The sequence below is a fragment of the Emydura macquarii genome, unplaced genomic scaffold, assembly GCF_026122565.2.
Source record: "Emydura macquarii macquarii isolate MOO-44397 ecotype Brisbane River unplaced genomic scaffold, CSIRO-AGI_Emac_v2 contig_1348, whole genome shotgun sequence".
NCBI classification, from domain to species: Eukaryota; Metazoa; Chordata; order Testudines; family Chelidae; genus Emydura; species Emydura macquarii.
In genome coordinates, this window is record NW_027131485.1 from 5,111,577 (window position 1) to 5,130,612 (window position 19,036).

The 19,036-nt window shown below is 39.5% G+C and overlaps 1 protein-coding gene across 1 annotated transcript in view; it reads right to left on the reverse strand.

Annotated features, from left to right (window-relative positions):
- Positions 1–19,036, reverse strand: part of LOC137155286 (radial spoke head 10 homolog B2-like) — a 30,214-nt gene that overhangs the window by 1,026 nt on the left and 10,152 nt on the right. Inside the window, exons 9-20 of the mRNA XM_067551486.1 lie at positions 18,569–18,690; positions 17,581–17,770; positions 16,629–16,737; positions 15,628–15,707; positions 15,374–15,522; positions 14,255–14,362; positions 12,724–12,900; positions 10,357–10,491; positions 8,290–8,389; positions 7,757–7,819; positions 4,849–4,986; positions 4,043–4,238 (exon numbers count right to left, since the gene is read on the reverse strand). Of these exons, the coding sequence (XP_067407587.1) occupies positions 4,043–4,238; positions 4,849–4,986; positions 7,757–7,819; positions 8,290–8,389; positions 10,357–10,491; positions 12,724–12,900; positions 14,255–14,362; positions 15,374–15,522; positions 15,628–15,707; positions 16,629–16,737; positions 17,581–17,770; positions 18,569–18,690 (1,567 nt within the window). The remainder of the gene's footprint in view (positions 1–4,042; positions 4,239–4,848; positions 4,987–7,756; positions 7,820–8,289; positions 8,390–10,356; positions 10,492–12,723; positions 12,901–14,254; positions 14,363–15,373; positions 15,523–15,627; positions 15,708–16,628; positions 16,738–17,580; positions 17,771–18,568; positions 18,691–19,036) is intronic.

Genomic DNA, 19,036 nt, shown 5'->3' on the forward strand with positions numbered 1-19,036 from the left:
ACATTCCAGTCAATTCTTTTGATTATGCAGAAGGCAAAGCTCCCAGAAAACTAATGCCAGATCAGTATAAGGCCTTGTCGCCGCTCAAAGTTGCATTGTTTTAATTAAACTTGTGTAACTATGGACAGTTTTCTGTGGGTTTAGCTTGCACCTGTAAATGTACAGGTGCAAGCTAAACCAATATAAGCAATTTTAAACTAATAAGTGTCCACCTAAGTTATGCTGGTTTAACTAAGTCATCATACACATCACATTAGTTGTATCAGTGTGTAGCCCAAGCATAAGATTTTTTTTTAAGTGCTCCAGTAAAGAAAATGAAAAAAGTACAAGAGAAAAAAATCAATAAGTAACCACTAAATTCTGAGAGAAAGTGGACAGATGAGTGACAATCCTGCAAGACATTTTCAGGGAAGCAGAACTACATGTAAATAATTCTCCCTCCTCTACAAGAGTTTCACTCCTTGAGAGATGTTTCAAAAGACAGTGATGCTCAGCTGCAGTAAGGACCAGGTGAATAAGGAGGGCTTTTTGGGAGAGAGGACTAATAAATACTTCTCTCATCAGGCATAACATTCAAAGCTGTAGAATGAGCCCACGCCAGAGAAGCAAACTACAATGCAAAAATATTTGGTCAACTGAAAATAAGGAATGTCTTGAAATAAAAAAATTTCCTTGTGAAGGTGACTGAGTTGTTTCTCCTACCTCGGAAACATGCTGGAGCACAAAGAATCTCAAAAAGGATTCCCTCTTGAACCCTGAATTCAACCAATAATGCTATATAAAAATAAGGAATATGTAGCTGCTTTGCCTATGTCTGTGATAGGAACATCCATGAGGCAGGTAGTGGTGGATATAGACTCAGAGCCTTGACGTGACCTAGTTTCAGACTAGTTAAGTCATAGCAATGCAAAGCACAGAAGACATGAGGTAAAATTTTCATAAGCACCTAAGTTCCATTTTCAAAACTGACTTTGGTATTGACTTGAAAGTCAATGGGATTTAGGAGCTTTAGGCACTTACAAAAATTTTACCCGTAGTCATTTCTCACTTAACTGGTGTAAAAAGAAAAGCTGCTGTGGGCTTTTTCAATGCTTTATCGAATCATAGAAATGAAGGGCTGGAAGGGACCTTGAGAAGTCACCTAGTCCATCCCCCTGCACTGAGGCAGGTCCAAATAAACCCACACCATCCTTGACAGGTGTTTGTCCAACCTGTTCTTAAAAATCTCCAATGATGGGGTTTCCACAGTCTTCCTTGGTGGCCTATTCCACAGCTTAACAACCCTTATAGTTAGAAAGCTTTCTTAATATCTAACATAAATCTCCCCTGGCTGCACATTAAGCCCATTAATTCTTGTCCTACCTTCAGTGGACAAAGAACAACTGATCACAGTCCTCTTTATAACAGCCCTTAACATACTTGAAGACTTATCAGGTCCCCCTCGATTGTCTTTTCTCAAGACTAAACATGCCCAGTTTTTTTAAACCTTTCCTCATAGGGCAGGTTTTCTAAAACTTTTATCATTTTTGTTCTCCTCTGGACACTTTCCAGTTTGTCTACATCTTTCCTAAAGTATGGTGCCCAGAACTGGACACAGTCCTCCAGCTGAGGCCTCACCAGTGCTGAGCAGAGTGGGTCAATTACCTCGTCTTACATTCGACATGTCTGTCAGAGACTTTTTTTGTAGCTGCATATCACATTGTTGATTTATATTCAATTTGATCCACTTTAAACCCAGATCCTTTTCAGCATTATAACAGCCTAGCCCGTTATTCTCTATTTTGTAGTTGTCCATTTGTTTTTTCCTTAATAAATTAAGTACTTTGCATTTGTCTCTTGAATTACATTTTGTTGAATTCAGACTAATTTGCCAATTTGCTATAGTTATTTTGAATTATAATCCTGTCCTTCAAAGTGCTTGCAACCCTGCCTAGCTTGGTGTCATCTGCAAATTTTGAGCCTACTCTCCACACAATTATTCAAGTCATTAGTGAAAATATTCCCTAGTTTTCCTTACGAGAATGTCATGTAAGACTGTCAAAAACCTTACTAAAAATCAAGATATATTTATTGCTCCCCTCTATTCACTAGGCTAGAAACCCTGTCAAAGAAGGAAATCTGGTAGGATTTATCCTTGACAAATCCATGCTGGCTATTCCTTATAACCCTGTTATCCTCTAGATAGCTACAAATCGATTGTTTAATAATTTGTTCCAGTATCTTTCCAGGTATCAAAGTTAAGATTGCCTGGTCTATAAACCGTAGGTCCTCTTTGTTCCCCTCTTTAAAGACAGTACTGTGTTTGCCTTTCTCCAGTCTTTTGGAACTTTATGTGTCCTCAAAGATATGTGCTAATGGTTCTGACATTGCTTCAGCTAGTTTCTTAAGTACTAGGATGAATTTCATCAGGCCTTGCTCCCTTGAATACATCCAACTTATCTAAATATTCTTTAAACTGGTTTTGCCCTACTTTGGCCTGCATTCCTTCCTCGTTAATATTGTGTTGAGTATCTTATCACCATTAACCTTTTCAATGAAGACTGAAGCAAAATAGACATTAAACACCTCAACTTTCTTGATGTTATTAGCTCTCCTTCACCCGTAAGTAGAGGACCTACACTTTCCTTTGTCTCTCTCTTGCTCCTAATATATTTAAACAATCTCTTCTTATTGCCTTTTATGTCCCTTGCTAGAGGTAACTCATTTTATGTCTTAGCTTTTCTGATTTTGTTCCTACATGCTTGTTGTATTCTTTTGTACTCCTTGGCAATCTGTCCATGTTTCCATATTTTGTAGGATTCCTTTTTGATTTTCAGTTGATTCAAGAGCTCCTGGGGGAGCCATATTGGCCTCTTATTATTCTCTCTTTCCTTCCTGTCAGCATAGAGTGCAGTTGCACATGTAATGTTGTCTCCTTGAGAAACTGCCAGCTCTCCTGAACTACTTTTTCCATTGATTTTTCTTCCCATGGGACCTTACCTACAAGTTCTCTGAGTTTGATAAAGTTTGTTTAGACCTTGTCTACACACAGTTTTTGTACTGGTATAACTATTTTGGCTAGGGGTGTGATCTTTTTACCAATGTAGTGTAGACTACAGGTCTTTGCTACCAGTAGATACTATACGGGGAATATACCAGTATAGCAATGGACTCTTACATCGATAGATCTGCATCCACACACACGAGTTATATCACCTTAACTGTGCCTGTGTAATGTGGTACAACTTGTGTGTGTAGACAAGCACCTAGTCTGCTCTAATTAGCACACCAATGACCTTTCAGCATAGAACAGGGCTTCATCATGATCAATGTGGGAAGAATAGTGGCAGGACAAAAGATTCATTAAAGTGAAATGTTGACATGGCTTTGAAAGGAAAGTCAACCAAATCTTCAATGCCCCCTTATCCTTGGACGATACGAGTGAACATGTATCAGTCTCTAGGGCCTGAAACTCATTCCTTTGGTGAGCTGAAGTCACTGCCATCAGAAAAATGACCATCCATGTAAGAAACCTAAGCTCTGAGGAACTGACTGGTTTCAAAAGTAGCTTAGTGTTCCATTGAGGAGTTTGCAGAGAGTGTTAAACCCCATGTGAACCCACGGTGACAAGGAACTGCTGTGATATATTCAGACTGCAATGAGCCAGGATACCAGACTGGCTCCTGACAAGCAGAAATAACTCCCAAATGTGCTTCAGAAAGAAGAAAGTAATCATGCAGTTCTTATGCATTCTCGTAAGTGCCAGGAAATGTATCCATTAGGAATAGTCGTATGTTTTATGAAAACACTTTCCTTTTCCTTTTGAGGAAACCTGGGTAATATTCTACGACAAATGAAGAGAAATTGATTACTGTAGTCCACTGGTTTCACTATATAAGTCAGTCATCCAATAGAGTATTTTGAAAGTAGTTAGTGTCTGTAATTTGTTAAAGAGCAGAGTGACAATTTCCCAAATGCTATTTCTTCAAGAACTTGGTATTTGTGTAGGGCCTTGCTCTAGATGTCTGTGTAAAATGAAGCTTTTACATTAATTAAGACTCACTTTGCTTCCTTTTCCTTTTGGATTTTCAACTGCATGGCTAATTCGGCATCCCGTTTCCTGTGTTCTTCCACATTTTCCTTCACCAGTTGAGCATGCTTGTAGGCAGGAAAAAACTTGTTCACAAAAAAGATGTACATCTGATTCAGCCACAGACTGAGTTTTTCCTTCTGTTCATTTTTTGCTTTTTCTAGTTTATCTGTAACAAAACCACTTACATTTTAATTGTCATTTAACTTAGTTAAGACTATTTTTGACTCACTCTAAATCATCCCAATTCCTCTCCAGCCAGGATGTTCCAGACTTTTGATATAATTACCAAAATAAAAGTGTGTTACTGTGAAGAGATAATGTGCCTCAGGCCAGATCTACACTACAGACTTATAACAGGAAGCTGACAGCCAGCAACCACAAGATAGAAACTTGCTAGAGGCAGGGTGTGACTCTGTCCTGGGTACCCTGAGAACCATCACAAATGCCCCCTGATTTGTGATATGGATTTTCTTCCTCTAGCCAATGATGGATGATATACGTGAAAGTCTGTTCTAGGTAACAATATGTACTTTTAGTAAGAATGGCAACATTTTATGTAAATTTAGAGTTCTTTAAAATAAAAAGTAGAATTTTTAAATGGTGGAAACTTTAAAATGTGAAAAGAGAGAGCCTTAAATATTTTCTCTTTTTTTAACAGAGAGAAACTATTGTGTTAGATGTTCTTTTACTGCCCTCTTGTGACAACAACCTAAAGGATTAGGAGCTATTCAATTAAAAAAAATTTTATGGGTACCAGATCTTCAGAATCACTTTACCTGCAAATTCTTTCAGGTGGCTGCTGAGCACTTGGCCTCGTTCGGCATTGAAATCTGGCAAAGACTGAACTAACATTTCATCTTTGTCATCGGCAGACAGCTGGTGCACTGTGTTTGAGGAGAATGTGACATTTGGAACTGCAAGGGAAGAAAATAAAATTATATACTGTGACCCAAGAACCTCTGCTGCCAACTGGCAGAAGGCACTGAGATATACAGGGATACAGAGTTCCCCTGCATTCACCAAAAGACTGTCCTATAAGATCTGTAATGAAAACCTGTGTCACAGTGGTGGTTATACCATTGCAAGATGTATGTATGCAAAATATGTGAAGAGGTATATGTATATACTGAAAATGTTCTCTAGGTCTGTAGTTAAAAGCAGATCACTCAAGAGTAGCACATCTTAAGACAAACTTCTCTAGATGGGGGTAGGAGACACTTATCTCCATAGTGGGATATTGTGTATTATACAATAGGAGTCTATTGATAGTCTCTTTTAAATGCTAATGAAGAGCTAGCTGAGACTTGAAAGAGAAGTTAACAAGAAGAGGTAAACTGCAGAGGGAGATGGGGGACTCTCTTTGGAGGTGAACTTCAAAGGTCTATTCTAGTATATTTGGGGGGGGGGAATGGGGGGTACAGAAAGATCCCCTGGCATTCCTTCAGTCTGTGTGGACAAGTTGTCAGCACGCTTGATCTTGTAAGAAGGGATCTCAACCAAACTGCTTGAAAATGCTAGAGAAAGAACTTGGGGTAAATTATCTGGTAGGGGATAGGGGAATGCCTTGTAGTTAAGTTTAGTCTCTAGAAAGCATATTATGCTTTTTATGTAACCATTTGTTCCCAACTCTCACATGGGTTTTTATCTAAATCTCTATTCTCTTTTACATCAATTCCCTTTTGTTTTATAATTGAACTCAAGGGCAACACAGGAGCAGTAGTCTTGGGTAAAACCGGTAAACTGTGGAACACTTCCTTTGGGAACAGAGGATCTGGGATTTCTGCAGGTATCCAGTGTCATTTAGGGACTGGACACTTTGAAGGGACTTCAGGGCTGGGATGCATCTGTTGCCAACCTGCAAGGCAAAGAAAGGGTTGGTGCAGCCCAGAGGAGACTGCTTGAGTGGCTGACAGGCTGGTTGTCTTAGTAAACTAACACCCAGCTCGTAGTACAGGCAAGACTCCCTCACACTGGAAGCAGGTGGTAACAAGATGACTCTCAGCCCTGGATGCCCCGAGAAGTGTCACACATACTGTCATTTTAATATTTTAAGAACCCTTTTATGTTTTCATATTAGGTAAATATAAACCACCTATCAAATATAAACCACCTATCATTCCAACTAATGCTAGAGTTTGCATAGAATTTTGTACTGGGGAAAAGCTCATTTCCCTGAGAAAACAACTGTGCTGGTTTTACACTTCAGGCTTCACCTCAAAGTGGGTGGGACAGAGAAGGGAAAGTTCAACTTTGAAAAGGCCTTCAAAGTATATTATTTTACTATGTACTATTTTATCATTAATTATAAACCTTACAATGTACTTCATGATCACAATCCTTAGCTGTGCGATACTCGATCTGAACTCACAACAGAGTGGTACAGAAGACAGTGTCAAACTCAGAAAACACTTTGAGGACATTTAGCTGTAGCATAGGAACAAACGCTTGCAGAGTGCTCTTGCAAAAGACCTAACTACTACTCATCTCAGAAGCTCTGTAGGCGATGTAAACTGTGGAGTAAAGCGATGTCCTGTCTATATTAGGGATCTGTGCGGTTTTTGACAGAAACAAAGTATTGTAAAAATTTCTACACAGACAAATTAATGCAAAGTTAATGTTGCTCTAGTGTATTTCCTACCAATACATTCCCTAAATCATGGAAACCACCAGGTAAGCCAATATTACCATTCAGACCAACTCGCAGTTCGTACATTTTGCCACCCCTTCATCAGACTCAAACACGTGCATTTGAACTTGTCACCTCTGCTGTTCCCTTGCCTTTCAGACATACAACCACCCACGATGCACACATCCAGCCTCCAGCAACACTGAAAATCTTAACTCTGCCCCCAACCACATTAATATATTTGATCAATACCTTAAAAATGCTGAAGGCTGAGTGAAGGATGTGCATGCAAGCATGATTTAGAGGATGTGTGCACTATAGGTGGTTATTTGTTGGAAGCAAAAGGGTGGGAGAGCGTATCAGTCCAGATGGTATGTAATTTCATGCTCGCCTAGACATTAATAATGCCCTTAACTGCCCATTTCCTGGATTTTAGTGACTGTTTTGGCAAGAAAATATGATAAGTGTGTTGGGTAAGAAAAATTGCAGAGATGGGGGAATTCAAGAGTGCTGGTGGGGCTAGTAGTTGCAGAGCTGCACCTCTGGGCACTAGAGATTATCTTTAATGGCTTGCTGCAGTAAGGTGGGGGAGAGGTGGAAATGCCCCATGCTGTGAACAACAGCAAGCAGGGGAGGGGCACTTTAACCTCCAGAACCTAACAATTCTCAGGCTCCTCAGACAGTTCAAGCTCCAGCCCATGAGTGCTACCTAGTTCATGGGCTGGCTGGTGTGTGAGGAGCCAGCGACCTGCTAGTTCTGCAGGAAGAACGCCCGCTGTCACCCACCATGACTGGTTCACAACATCAGGACTCCATAAGGTTCCACTGCAGTCCCTCAGGTGGAGAAGGCAGGGAAATGTTCATGTTTCCCTGCTACACTGAGATACTGCTCAGCCCCATCTCTACTTGACTCTGACTCCTCCCCGCAGACTCTGAGCATTTGCTCTGGCACCTAGCTGTACTTGGCTCCATGCTCTGTTCCCTTAGCCCTCAGCCATCTATCAGCACCTGCCCCACCCCCTTGCTGCCTGCAGCCCACAAGCCTTCCTTCCTCTGACCTGTTCCAGCTCCTTCCTTTGGTGCCCGGAAGCTTATGGCGGAAGCATATTCTACGATGGCTTCTGTGGTGACAAAAACAGTAAGTGTGATTTTCTGTCTAGACAAATGCACACTGAGTTGATGCAGGATTAACTAGTGTGGGGAATGAGCAGCCTGGGGGTGTTCAGACCGTTAGACTTTAGGGATCTGAAAAAAACAGACTCATAGGGAAAATTCAGTAAGAAGGGATGGGATTCTGAAACTACAACTGAATATAGTGTGAAAATGAGCTTGGAAATTCAAGCTTGTCCTCCCTGATTGAAATGGTACAAATGTGTGAAATTAAATGTTAGATTAAGGGATTTAAACACTGCTTTAAATGTAAAACGGAATGCAGCCTTCACTCCATAGTTAAAATACATCCCACTGTACAAATTCTAAGACACATTTTTAAGTAACTGGGGATGGGGGACAAGGGGAATTCCTGTGAGAGCCATATTCTCTTTCTCCCATCACCAAGAATAGATGCTAACAGCTATTCTGTAGCACTCACCTGTGTGAGATGCCTGAAGAGGTGGTCCTCTCTCTTTGTCAGTGGTTTTCAAAGCCTGTCTGGAAGTTCTGTATTCTACTGCAGAGTCCTTGGATTTAAGCTTGTGTTAGAATGAAAACAGAAATCACAAATATAATCCTTGAATTTCTGCATTTGACTCACACATTTCTATCCACAAAGCATTTTGGAATAGCATCAACTACTACATTAAGACACAGGAAGCCCCCAGTAAAGCCAATTCTGCAATCATGCCTGCTGTAGTCAATATTTAATAATACTTGGAACTATATATGTAGTGTTTTACATTTTTATATTCTTGTACAAATACTAGCTAATCAACCCTCATAATATCCTTGCACTGTCTTACTAGGAAATAGTATTATACCTGTTTTACAGAGGGGGAAACAGACACATCCTGCAACTGGCTCCATGTGGGCAGACCCTAGTGGCCATAGGAGTCCGACTTAAATTGCAGGGATGTGTCTGTGTAGACCCAGTTGCCAGATCAGGGACCATGTGACTTGTCCAAAGCCACACCATAAGACAGTGGCAGACCACAGAAGTATCTGATTTGCAGCTCTATTCTCAGTGCATTAGAGACCAGGCTACCTACTAAAGCAGCCATCTACAGTAACTTTTTAATAGGTTTTTTAGCCGGATCTTCTTGAACCACAGGCTCACAGAAGATGGCTGCCATGCTCCTTGGAGCCCCATTGAAAATAGAAGTCCTGTCCTTACACATGTCTCTTGGAGGTAACTGATTGGATACCATTGCTTTCCTGTCCTGTTGAAATAAAGTAGTGAATCTCCACTACTGATTATATTATTCAGTAAGAGAAACTGCTGTCTCCAGAAACTCTTTTTACATGCAGCTAAGGAAAGAGAGAAATGAATGGAGTATGTGAAGAGAAACAAAGAGAGAACATATGATCTTCTTTCAAATTTCATATTATGCAGCTTCAGTGTCTTGCAGACTTACCTTATTGTCCTGCCCTCTGAAGAGCAACTATAAAATGGAATTGAGGATTTCCATATCTATTGTGTCTCAGTGACTCTCTGTGAAGTTTAGTCTGCTTACTAAATGCCAGAGCTGCAAACTTATCCTGGGATCTGAGAGTCATGTGGGAAATTTTCCATCTCATAATACAGGGGCGTTTATTATTATTACTAATAAACTCATATCCATACATCTCTACTTCATCAGTAATAAAGATTCTGGAAGCCAAATTCTGCCCACAGTTACACCAGCTCAACCCCAATGGAGCTGTAGCTTTGTGCATTAACAACAGAGTGGCAGAGATTTCTTGTGAGCAGAATTTCACCCTGCAGTTTTGGAATTCCTTCTCTGAGAGAATGAATACAGTCCTGCTTATGCACCTTTATTGGTTCTGAAGTATTAACAGGAAGAAAGAATAGTGAAAGCTTTTTTTTGGGTCACTAAATAAGCAAATGAGACCCAAAATATACATAGGAAACAGATGTGGCGAGTACAAAGGCCCCATTTTCAGCAAATAAAATATATTGAAAATGTGACAATGTGCTATCAAATACCAACAAATTATAATTAGGGTGATCTGACTTAATGCCGCCAAGTGTCTTTGGTCAGCTACCAGCCCTGCAACTAAATCTAAAGCTTGATTCCCCAGTGCCACACAGGTCCCAGCTATAACTTCTGTGCCCCAGGACAGTTTATCTATAATTTAACTTTTCAATGCTTCCTTCCTGTTTCAGGTATTAATAATATCATCTACACGCAGGTCTTCGGAGCTAATAATGAAAGTGACTATTTTGTTTAACAATGTAAATGAACCCATTTTAGGTCTCTATATGCATGCAGGCGCACACATGTATATTCTATAAACAACAGATGAAATCCTGGCCCCACTGAAGTAAATGACAAACTCCCTTTGACTTCAGTGGGGCCAGATTTTCTTCAAATGTGTTTTAGATCTCAAGCGACATAAAACTTAAAAAAGATTGTCAAGCCTGTCTGCCCCCTGCTAAAGCCTGACATAGTGCAAATGATGGTCCCTTCACTGTCCTTTTTAAAGCACGTGTTTTACAGACCTCAAGTTTCTTTATTCTATTAGAGTCAGGTGACTGTGCGAGCTTGCTTGAAGACCTTGTAGTAATGTAATAGTGAGTTGTCTCAGAGGCTTCATGGCTTATCTCAGCACTGGTCATACTTCTGCTATGAATGGACTAATACAAAATAAACACAAAAGAGATGTTTTCAGCATAATTCAGTATAGTTTTGCAAGTGGTATTGTAACTTTATCATGTTAGAAAGCAAACTCAAACATGCAATTACATGGGCAAATGGTTTATACCTTCTGAAGGTAGAAATAGCTATGCCAACAAAGCAACAGAATCATAGAATATTAGGGCTGGAAGGGACCCCAGGAGGTCAACTAGTCCAAGCCCCTGCTCAAAGCAGGACCAACCCCAGCTAAATCATCCCAGCCAGGGCTTTGTCAAGCCGGGCCTTAAAAACCTCTAAAGATGGAGATTCTACCACCTCCCTAGGTAACCCATTCCAGTGCTTCACCACCCTCCTAGTGAAAAAGTTTTTCCTAATATCCAACCTAGGTCTCCCCCTCTGCAACTTGAGACCATCACTCCTTGTTCTGTCATCTGCCACCACTGAGAACAGCCTAGCTCCATCCTCCCTGGAACCCCCCTTAAGGTAGTTGAAGGCTGCTATCAAATCCCCCCTCAATCTTCTCTTCTGCAGACTTAACAAGCCTAATTCCCTCAACCTCTCCTTATAAGTCATGTGCTCCAGCCCCCTAATTATTTTTGTTGCCCTCCAGTTTTTGTTGACTCGCTCCAGTTTGTTCAATTCCTTCTGTAGTGGGGGGCCCAAAACTTGACACAGTACTCCAAATGTGGCCTCACCAGTGCCAAATAGAGGGGAATAATCACTTCCCTCGATCTGCTGGCAATGCTCCTACTAATTCCATGGCTAATGGAAGCAATAAGCATTGTGTGTGTCTAATGTAGCTATTGATTTTGGGTATTACATACACTGGACCCCTATTCTGGTGAAGTCCTTTTTCCACAACACTCTAAAAATGTCATTGTGGATTCCACATTCGTTGTTGTCACTGCTCCAATTCTGCCATGACCACCCCTCGCTCCACCCCACCCCCCACCCATTCGGTGCTAACAGTCAACACACGACCTGACCTTATTAGGATATGCCTACGTGATCGGCTGTGCCTTCAGCTCCCATGTCATATATGGGAAATGAAACTTAACTGACCATGGGAAACGAAACTTAACAGCAACTAGGAAATGAAACCTATTGCTAGTATACCCCGGCCAACCTGGTGCTGGCACGAAGCCCATAAAAGGGTCTCATCCGAGCCCCTGGCAGAGAGCCTTCCCGAACTACCAGCCTGATCACCTGGTTCGGACTCTCCCGCTCCCGTGTCCCCCCCGAGCGCGAATCGTTTGTTAGTCGGCCGAGTTCGAGTTTTTTGCTGTGTCCCTTTCTAGTCTGGATGGTAAGGAGTTAATTATCAGCCCGTGTTGTTTAGCTAGCTGATTGTAACATTCCTTCGTATCAGTCTGTGTCTTCCAGTTAACTGTCTCTTTAAAATCAGTCGGTGTCTTGCAGTTAACTGTCTCTTTAAAATTAGTCTGTGCCTTGCAGTTATCTGTCTGTTTAGCATTCCATCGTATTAGCTTGTGTATTGTAGCTAATTGTTTGTTTAAATGTGTATAAATAGTTAAAATCCTATATTATTTCTGTCTTATAATAAAATCCAGTTCATTACTAACCAACTCATTGTTAACTCTCGGGGATCATTAACCTGTCGGAACAGTTGTTTCCCACTAACTTCCAGGTAAAACTTGCTCACTTAGCAAGTATAAACATGTTTGTTTTTTCTAAATGCCAGCATTGCAAATTTAGCCTCGGCGCTGAGAATCAAGTTGGGTTTCTTCTGTATCATGCATCATAGCTAGTAATAAAGATTCTACAGACCAAATTATGCCCTCCACCAAATTATACACAGCTACCCCAGATCATCTCCACTGCTGTCAGTGTGTTTTCACAGGTGTCACTGAAAGCATCATTTGATCCGTAGACACTTTAACTGGTTTAAAAAAAAAACTATCTAGATGTCTATGAATCAGTGAGACTCATTGAATATGAACTCTACAATTCTATTTTTACAGGGCCACTTTTCAGAACAGAGCTGCACTAGAAGGAAGATAGGCACTTGTGTCTTATCATGTGAACTTCTCCACTCCACCAACCATGTCCACCCATTTGTCAGCTTCCCACACAAATATCTAAGTCTTTTTCCATGCTGCAAATGTTTGCATGGAACCCAGCACAATTTAGTCCATTAATGAGACCTCTAGATGGGTTCTGTAATATAAATATTAAATAAAATAATGTATGAAGTTTTACATAATTATTACCTGAAATGAGGCGTATTCTGAGTGCTGTGGAATATGCCGTACCCCTTCTGTGTAATCGTCGGTTCTATAATCACTTCCTTTCCGATTTACAAGATCTACTTGCTGCTTAATCATATCATTGGTCACATATAATAGTGCACAATCAAGGAGAGCTTCAAAAAACTCAAGAAAAATCAACTAGAGTAAAATAATAATAATAATTAATTTATCTTTGTAGAATCTCCTCTTTGAAGACTAAGGATCTGAACCAGCAAAGCATTTGGGCATATGCTTATTTTAAGCACATAAAGTAATCCTGTTGACTTATGTTGGACTGTTCCTGTGCTTAAAGTAAGGCACCATGCTTAAGTAGCTTACTGAATCAGGGCCTAATAATAAAAAATGATCACGACCCTTCTTCTCTGTGGAAAACTGATCATAACCAAAGTCTTTTATATTACTATATTTATTATGATATTATCAAGTAATATACAGTATTTCACATTGCATACAACTGAATAATAAACAGTGTTGCATCATCCTCATGGCTAAGTTTTCACTACACCTGCCAGTAAGGCTCAGCAATATTTCTCTATCCGGTGGATAGGGGAATGGTTATATTGTTGTCTGGAATAGTCAGAGTTGATTGACAATGTTTTGTTGTAGGCAATATGCCTAGAGACTACAGTAATGGCTGTGTAATAGATTATTTAATAATAAATACATTACGTCCATCCAAAACACCACGTACAGATATTAATAATAAATTCAATGATGTTGTTTACAGTAGACTACCACTGGGTGAAAACTAATTCTTTATGGGTGAAATTCACCCGCCCTGCACAACACCTGAATGCAAAGATTTCTACAGGGATTGTGGGAATGGAAGCCACTGCCTGCAAGGCTGCAACAAAGTTCCTCCACAGCCATTACTCCAGCTTGTAGGGCTGGAAGTGCAATAACTGCCACTTCACACCCAGTGTTCTGGGTTCCTGGGCCAGCAGATCTGCATGATTGCAGGTCTCATCACTCAGCTGCTGATCCAGCCTAAAACCTTCTAAGTGGCTAGAAGTGCAGAGACATCCCAGTGCAGCCATTCCACCTGTGCACTACTGTACAATTCCCCCATGAAAAATAGGGGTGCAAAGAGTCTTGCACCAGACTGAGCTGAATTTCATTCTATGTGCTGTTGTAATCTCAGAGCATATCCCAGATATCCAGTGTGCAGGCAGAGGGTATAGAGAACGCACTTGCAGTTACTTCTTCAGCAATAGGAAGGGCATGATAACAAGCAAACCACAGACCAATGAAAAGTATGTGAGATAAAATATCCCATATGATATCTGATGAACAAAAGAATATCAAGATAGAACACTTATTATTCAGCTCCATTTCTTGAATACAAAGAACACTATTTTTCTTCTCTTCTGGAAAGCATGACAGTACAATTCTACTCACTGACAACTTCTAAAAATAATTGTAATTGATCTTGTAGCAATTACCTGCTGATGAGTTGCATCATGAGCTGTTATGTACTTATTTCCTTACATACCTCATGCTGTAAATTGCTGTCATCTCCATCGAATACAAAAGGATTGTCCTTTGCCAATATTTCCACAATTTTTGTAGCAGTTAATTGTTTGCTTAGCATATTTAAATCCTGTATAACAAAAAGGTTAAATGTTACTAGTACTTGAGACATTTACAGCTATGGACCTGATTTGGCTCCCTTTGAAGTCAATGTCAAAATTCCCCTTGATTTCAATGGACGCAGGATTGGTCTCTCAGAAAATAATTGATGATATACAGGGTAAAATCGGGCCCTCATTGAAGTCAATGGGTATTTTGCCATTGACTTCAACAGAGCTAGTATTTCACTTACATAGTATGTTAACCTCAAAGTTCAGGAAAGTTCATCAATTAACTATCCCTTGGAACCTACTGACATTGATACACCCAACAGCTACCCACTTCTCTGTCTGCCAGTTTTATTTTTTTTAAATTCCACCCTGCATAAAAGAAGGGATGAATCAGTAAGTATTCCCCACAGGAATGCAGAGGAGTCTTGCAAGCAGACAGCTGACTTTCAGAGATGCAAGCAGGCTTGATTTCTAATCATTAAGGGTCTGATCCAAAACCTACTGCTATCAATGGGAGTCTTTCCATTGACTTCAATGTGATTTGGATCAGGTCCTAAATTCCAGGGCTCTGGAAAAGAATCCTGTGTCCATGACACTGTACCTATACTTCAAATTAAATAAATACATCGTTTAAAAATATTGTTTACTGAATATTATTTCTAAATCTGTCAACCTTGGACTTCTGCAGACATTACATTTTTAATCAGTAACTATTAGTATTTATGTTTAAAAAATGCTAGTGAAAATATTTAAATTTATTTTTAAAAAATTAAATACTCAAAGTAAGACTAAGGCATAGAGGATCAAAGAATTTGGAATTGGATTATCCAAACAGTTAATTATGTGAGCAACTTTATTTATGTGAGCCATCTCTTTGAAGCCAATGAGACAACTTATTTGAGTAAAGTTACTCAAGTTCTTAAGTGTTTTCAAGATCAGGCCCTTAGTGGAAAGAGTTTAAAAATGTCATTGTGAATTGGACAAATAAATTAGTATCTAAACACAAAAATCCAAGTATATAAGATTGTTACTTTCAACATCCAGAGGAAGTGTCTCATTTTCATTGTGGGTTCATAAGGCGGCATGGTGCTTGGTCTACAATAAGCTCTGTATATCTCCCAGCATTTCTCAATGTAATTAATTGTATAGACAGTTTGTTGTTGTTCACAAAATAAAATTCCTGTAGAAGTGAAGTGGGAAAATACAGAAGTTCAAATAAAACTTGTTTAATTACTAAGAACAATGATTGATTCTGCTTAGCACAGAAAGGTGTTGCATTACTTACCTTGTATATGACAGGCATTGGGAATAACGTTCTTCATCATCATTTCTGAGAAACACTTAAACAGATAGGGACTTTTATCTCTACAGTTAAAACAAAGTTTTATATTACATCTTCCTTTTTTGCACAGCAGATAATATTTGTTTGATTCAAAAGTGCAACACTGGATATTTATCCTGTAAAAGTTGTATTGTGGATTTTTCCTTAACAAAGTTTTCAGTGAATTATCTTCTATCCCCACGGACCACTTGCAATGCTATCACATTGTGCAACCCCAGAGAGAGAATTATTTATTATTTTATTTATTTTCCTGAAGCCCAAAGCAATGGATGGATGAATTTTATATGAATTACACACATATTGAATGGGATTTTCAAAAATGCTTAAATATCTTAGGAGCACAAATCCAACTGAAAATCAGTATTTTCTTTTTCTCCCATCCTCTGAACAGATTATCCACTATATTTTAAATAAAATAATACAAATAAAATTTTATATAATTACACATTATAAAAAAGTATTACTGATCAGTCAAAGGCACTCATATGCCAGTGACATTCTGGCATGTATACTATTTCTGTATGAAGCCTGTGCTCCACCAACCTCGGGAGTAAAAATTTTAAGGTTATTTGGGAACATTTTTTTTAGGAGAGGGTTGCATGGCAGTGCAACAGACTGAAGCCAATTCACAAACCCAGAGTCCACTATTCAATATTAACTTGAAACTGGTGTATGCACGCCATGTCCATTCCCTAAATAATTCAATACTAGCAAGAAAAAAAAGTCAGAAGGAGAGAAGAACTTTTTGCTGAGATCTGTATACAACCACTCACCAGGGAGCTGTGGATAGGACATTAGCAGAGAGAGAGAAAGGTCAAAAAAAGGAGAGGGGGCAGAGGAAGAGTAACACTGACCATGCTTATTCTGAGACTGGCTACCACTAATTATATAATAGTCAAACACTGAAACTCAGGCAACTCTGACTAAAAGAGGAAACAACTTACTTGTAGTCTTTGTGATAGATATGAACTGCTAGATGGATAAGGTAAGTCAAAAATGTTCTTAGCAGCAAAGTCTCATATGGAGAATGCATTTCCTCAGGTGTTGTTTTATCTTATAAAACAAGAAGATAGAAAAAAAAATCTCTTATCATCATCATCACTAAGTGAATCTACAAATAACATAAAGCTTATCACCATATCTGCCTATAGACCCCTCTCATCCTCCTGTGATCTGCCATATTGAGCCAACATTCACTGAAAAAACAGACTAGAGGTGGCACTACTTCCAAATCAGCAAGCCCTGGGTCATCAGGGTAGGAGAGAATTCATAATGCCCCTGTAGTCTTGGGCAAATCACTCAGAACCTGATCCTGCAATTGGGGTTGCATGGGCAAAGCCCTATTGATTTCCACCTTTCCAGAAGATCTTCTTAGATCTCTTCCCCTGGGCACACGTGCATAGGGATAGGAAAGTAAAGCTAGAGCTAACTCCTTGTGTAGCAAGGATCAGGTTGTGCCTCTGCAACTTGTCACAAAGTCCCACACGAGCAACAGGTAAAGCTGACCAATTTATTGACTATGCAGGAGAAAAGTGAAACATACTATACACAAACTGGTGTCAAGCAAATTGAAAAAAAACCCAAAAGGATTCTTTCCTCTTTAATCTCTTTCAGTCAGTCACCTAAAGTGTTACCTGTAACAACAATAGAAAAAATAATACAAACAGAAATATGATTTTTAAGATAACCCTTTAAAACATTTTTGAGTGTTATTATTTTGTGCTTATTTTTGCCTGAAAATCTTATTAATCTTATTATGCCCATTTCACAGATAACAGGTAAATTGCCCATGGACACTGAATAAATCAGTCACAGTGTAGAACCCAACTCTCAGACTCATAGTCCCTAACTCTAACCACTATCTGCTTCTGTTAGTCAATCTATAGGCATACAAACCATTCAGTATCCTGTCCATATCAGCCAGGGTTACATTGTAATGATGAAACCTGCAATCCTTTAGAAATCTCCAGAACTGGAGTTTAGTCATCAGGAAGGTGTTGTCAAGAGACTGATCACAGCCTAAACTGCTGTAAAAACTGTAGATTCTTCTCAAATCTGTAATATGTCTCAATACAGCATATTCTACCTACACAAAACAGTAAAGGGCATGTCTTAGCTTTAATCTCATGACAAGTAGTAACCTCAGCTGATGTATTTACTAAATCCAGCCAGGGACAGTATTGTCAGAAGTTCTCACGATTGTCCTGTGCTGTCCTATGAGAAAGGAGTTTGATCTTCTCAGTCCATTTTCCCAGTGGAGAAGTATCCATATCCCCGAACCCACCACTGCTACCTCACCATCTAGCAACCTTTCTGGCAGTCGCATCATAGAGGCTACAAACTAGGAAGGAATGGAGCCTGAACTATCCTCTCGCCCCCACAGGTCAGGGACTAGAGACCTTGTCAGGGAATTGTAGGGAAATTTCCCCAGCTGTTGCCGGAACTGCACCAGTTCTGTGGATAGCTAAAGGACTTTGTGTTATTTGTATCAAGGACCACCCCCACTGTATAAACAGAGAATAAAAGACAGTCCCACGCTAAGAGTTTAGTCTTCAAACCTGTAAATCTTGGATGACCATGTGGAGTTTTATTCCTTTGGTACCATTATGGAATGTTACCACAAAGGTCCCAACCTAACCTCTCCCATGTCCTATATGGGAATACTGACTGCCTTCTCAGTAAAGTTAATGCGACCTGTTTTAAACGCTTTTTATGGGATATTCAACAAGACAGAACATCACCTCTTTGGCAATGCTCTGCCCATTTGTTTCTCTAGCTGAATACAAAGACTTGTATATAAAATACAAATAAAATAAAATAAAATAAATTAAAGTACCTATCTGCAACAAAACTGAAAAAATGTCAGCAGTGTGCAGGCTCTTACCTGTTTAATTTCTTCCTGTCTGTCTTTCTCTGGAAGCAAGTTCAGCAATGAAGATATGTCTAGTTCAATATTTGACCCCAATACAGAGGTATTTCCTGGGCCATCAACTATTCTGATGGTTTCTATCAAGTAACAAAAGTAACAATTTATCTTGGGCTAGCTAATAAACAAATAAATAATAAATCTATACAAAGATAAAATAATATCCTCAATTATCTTGTTCCCAGTTCCACTGACTTCAAGAAGTGAAGAATAGTAGACCCCAGTTTGTAAAATTTAACTGTTTAGCATTATCTTAACAGAATGCACAGCCACCTTCCATTTGTGCCACAGAACAAGTTAACATTATGCCTTACTAAATTTCCACGTTGCACTGTTTCCAAATGCATCTGATGCATTAAGGATGTGGCTTGGCATGAAAACTAACTCATTTTAAAGAGTCTTCCAAATGTCATGGTATGGAACAAA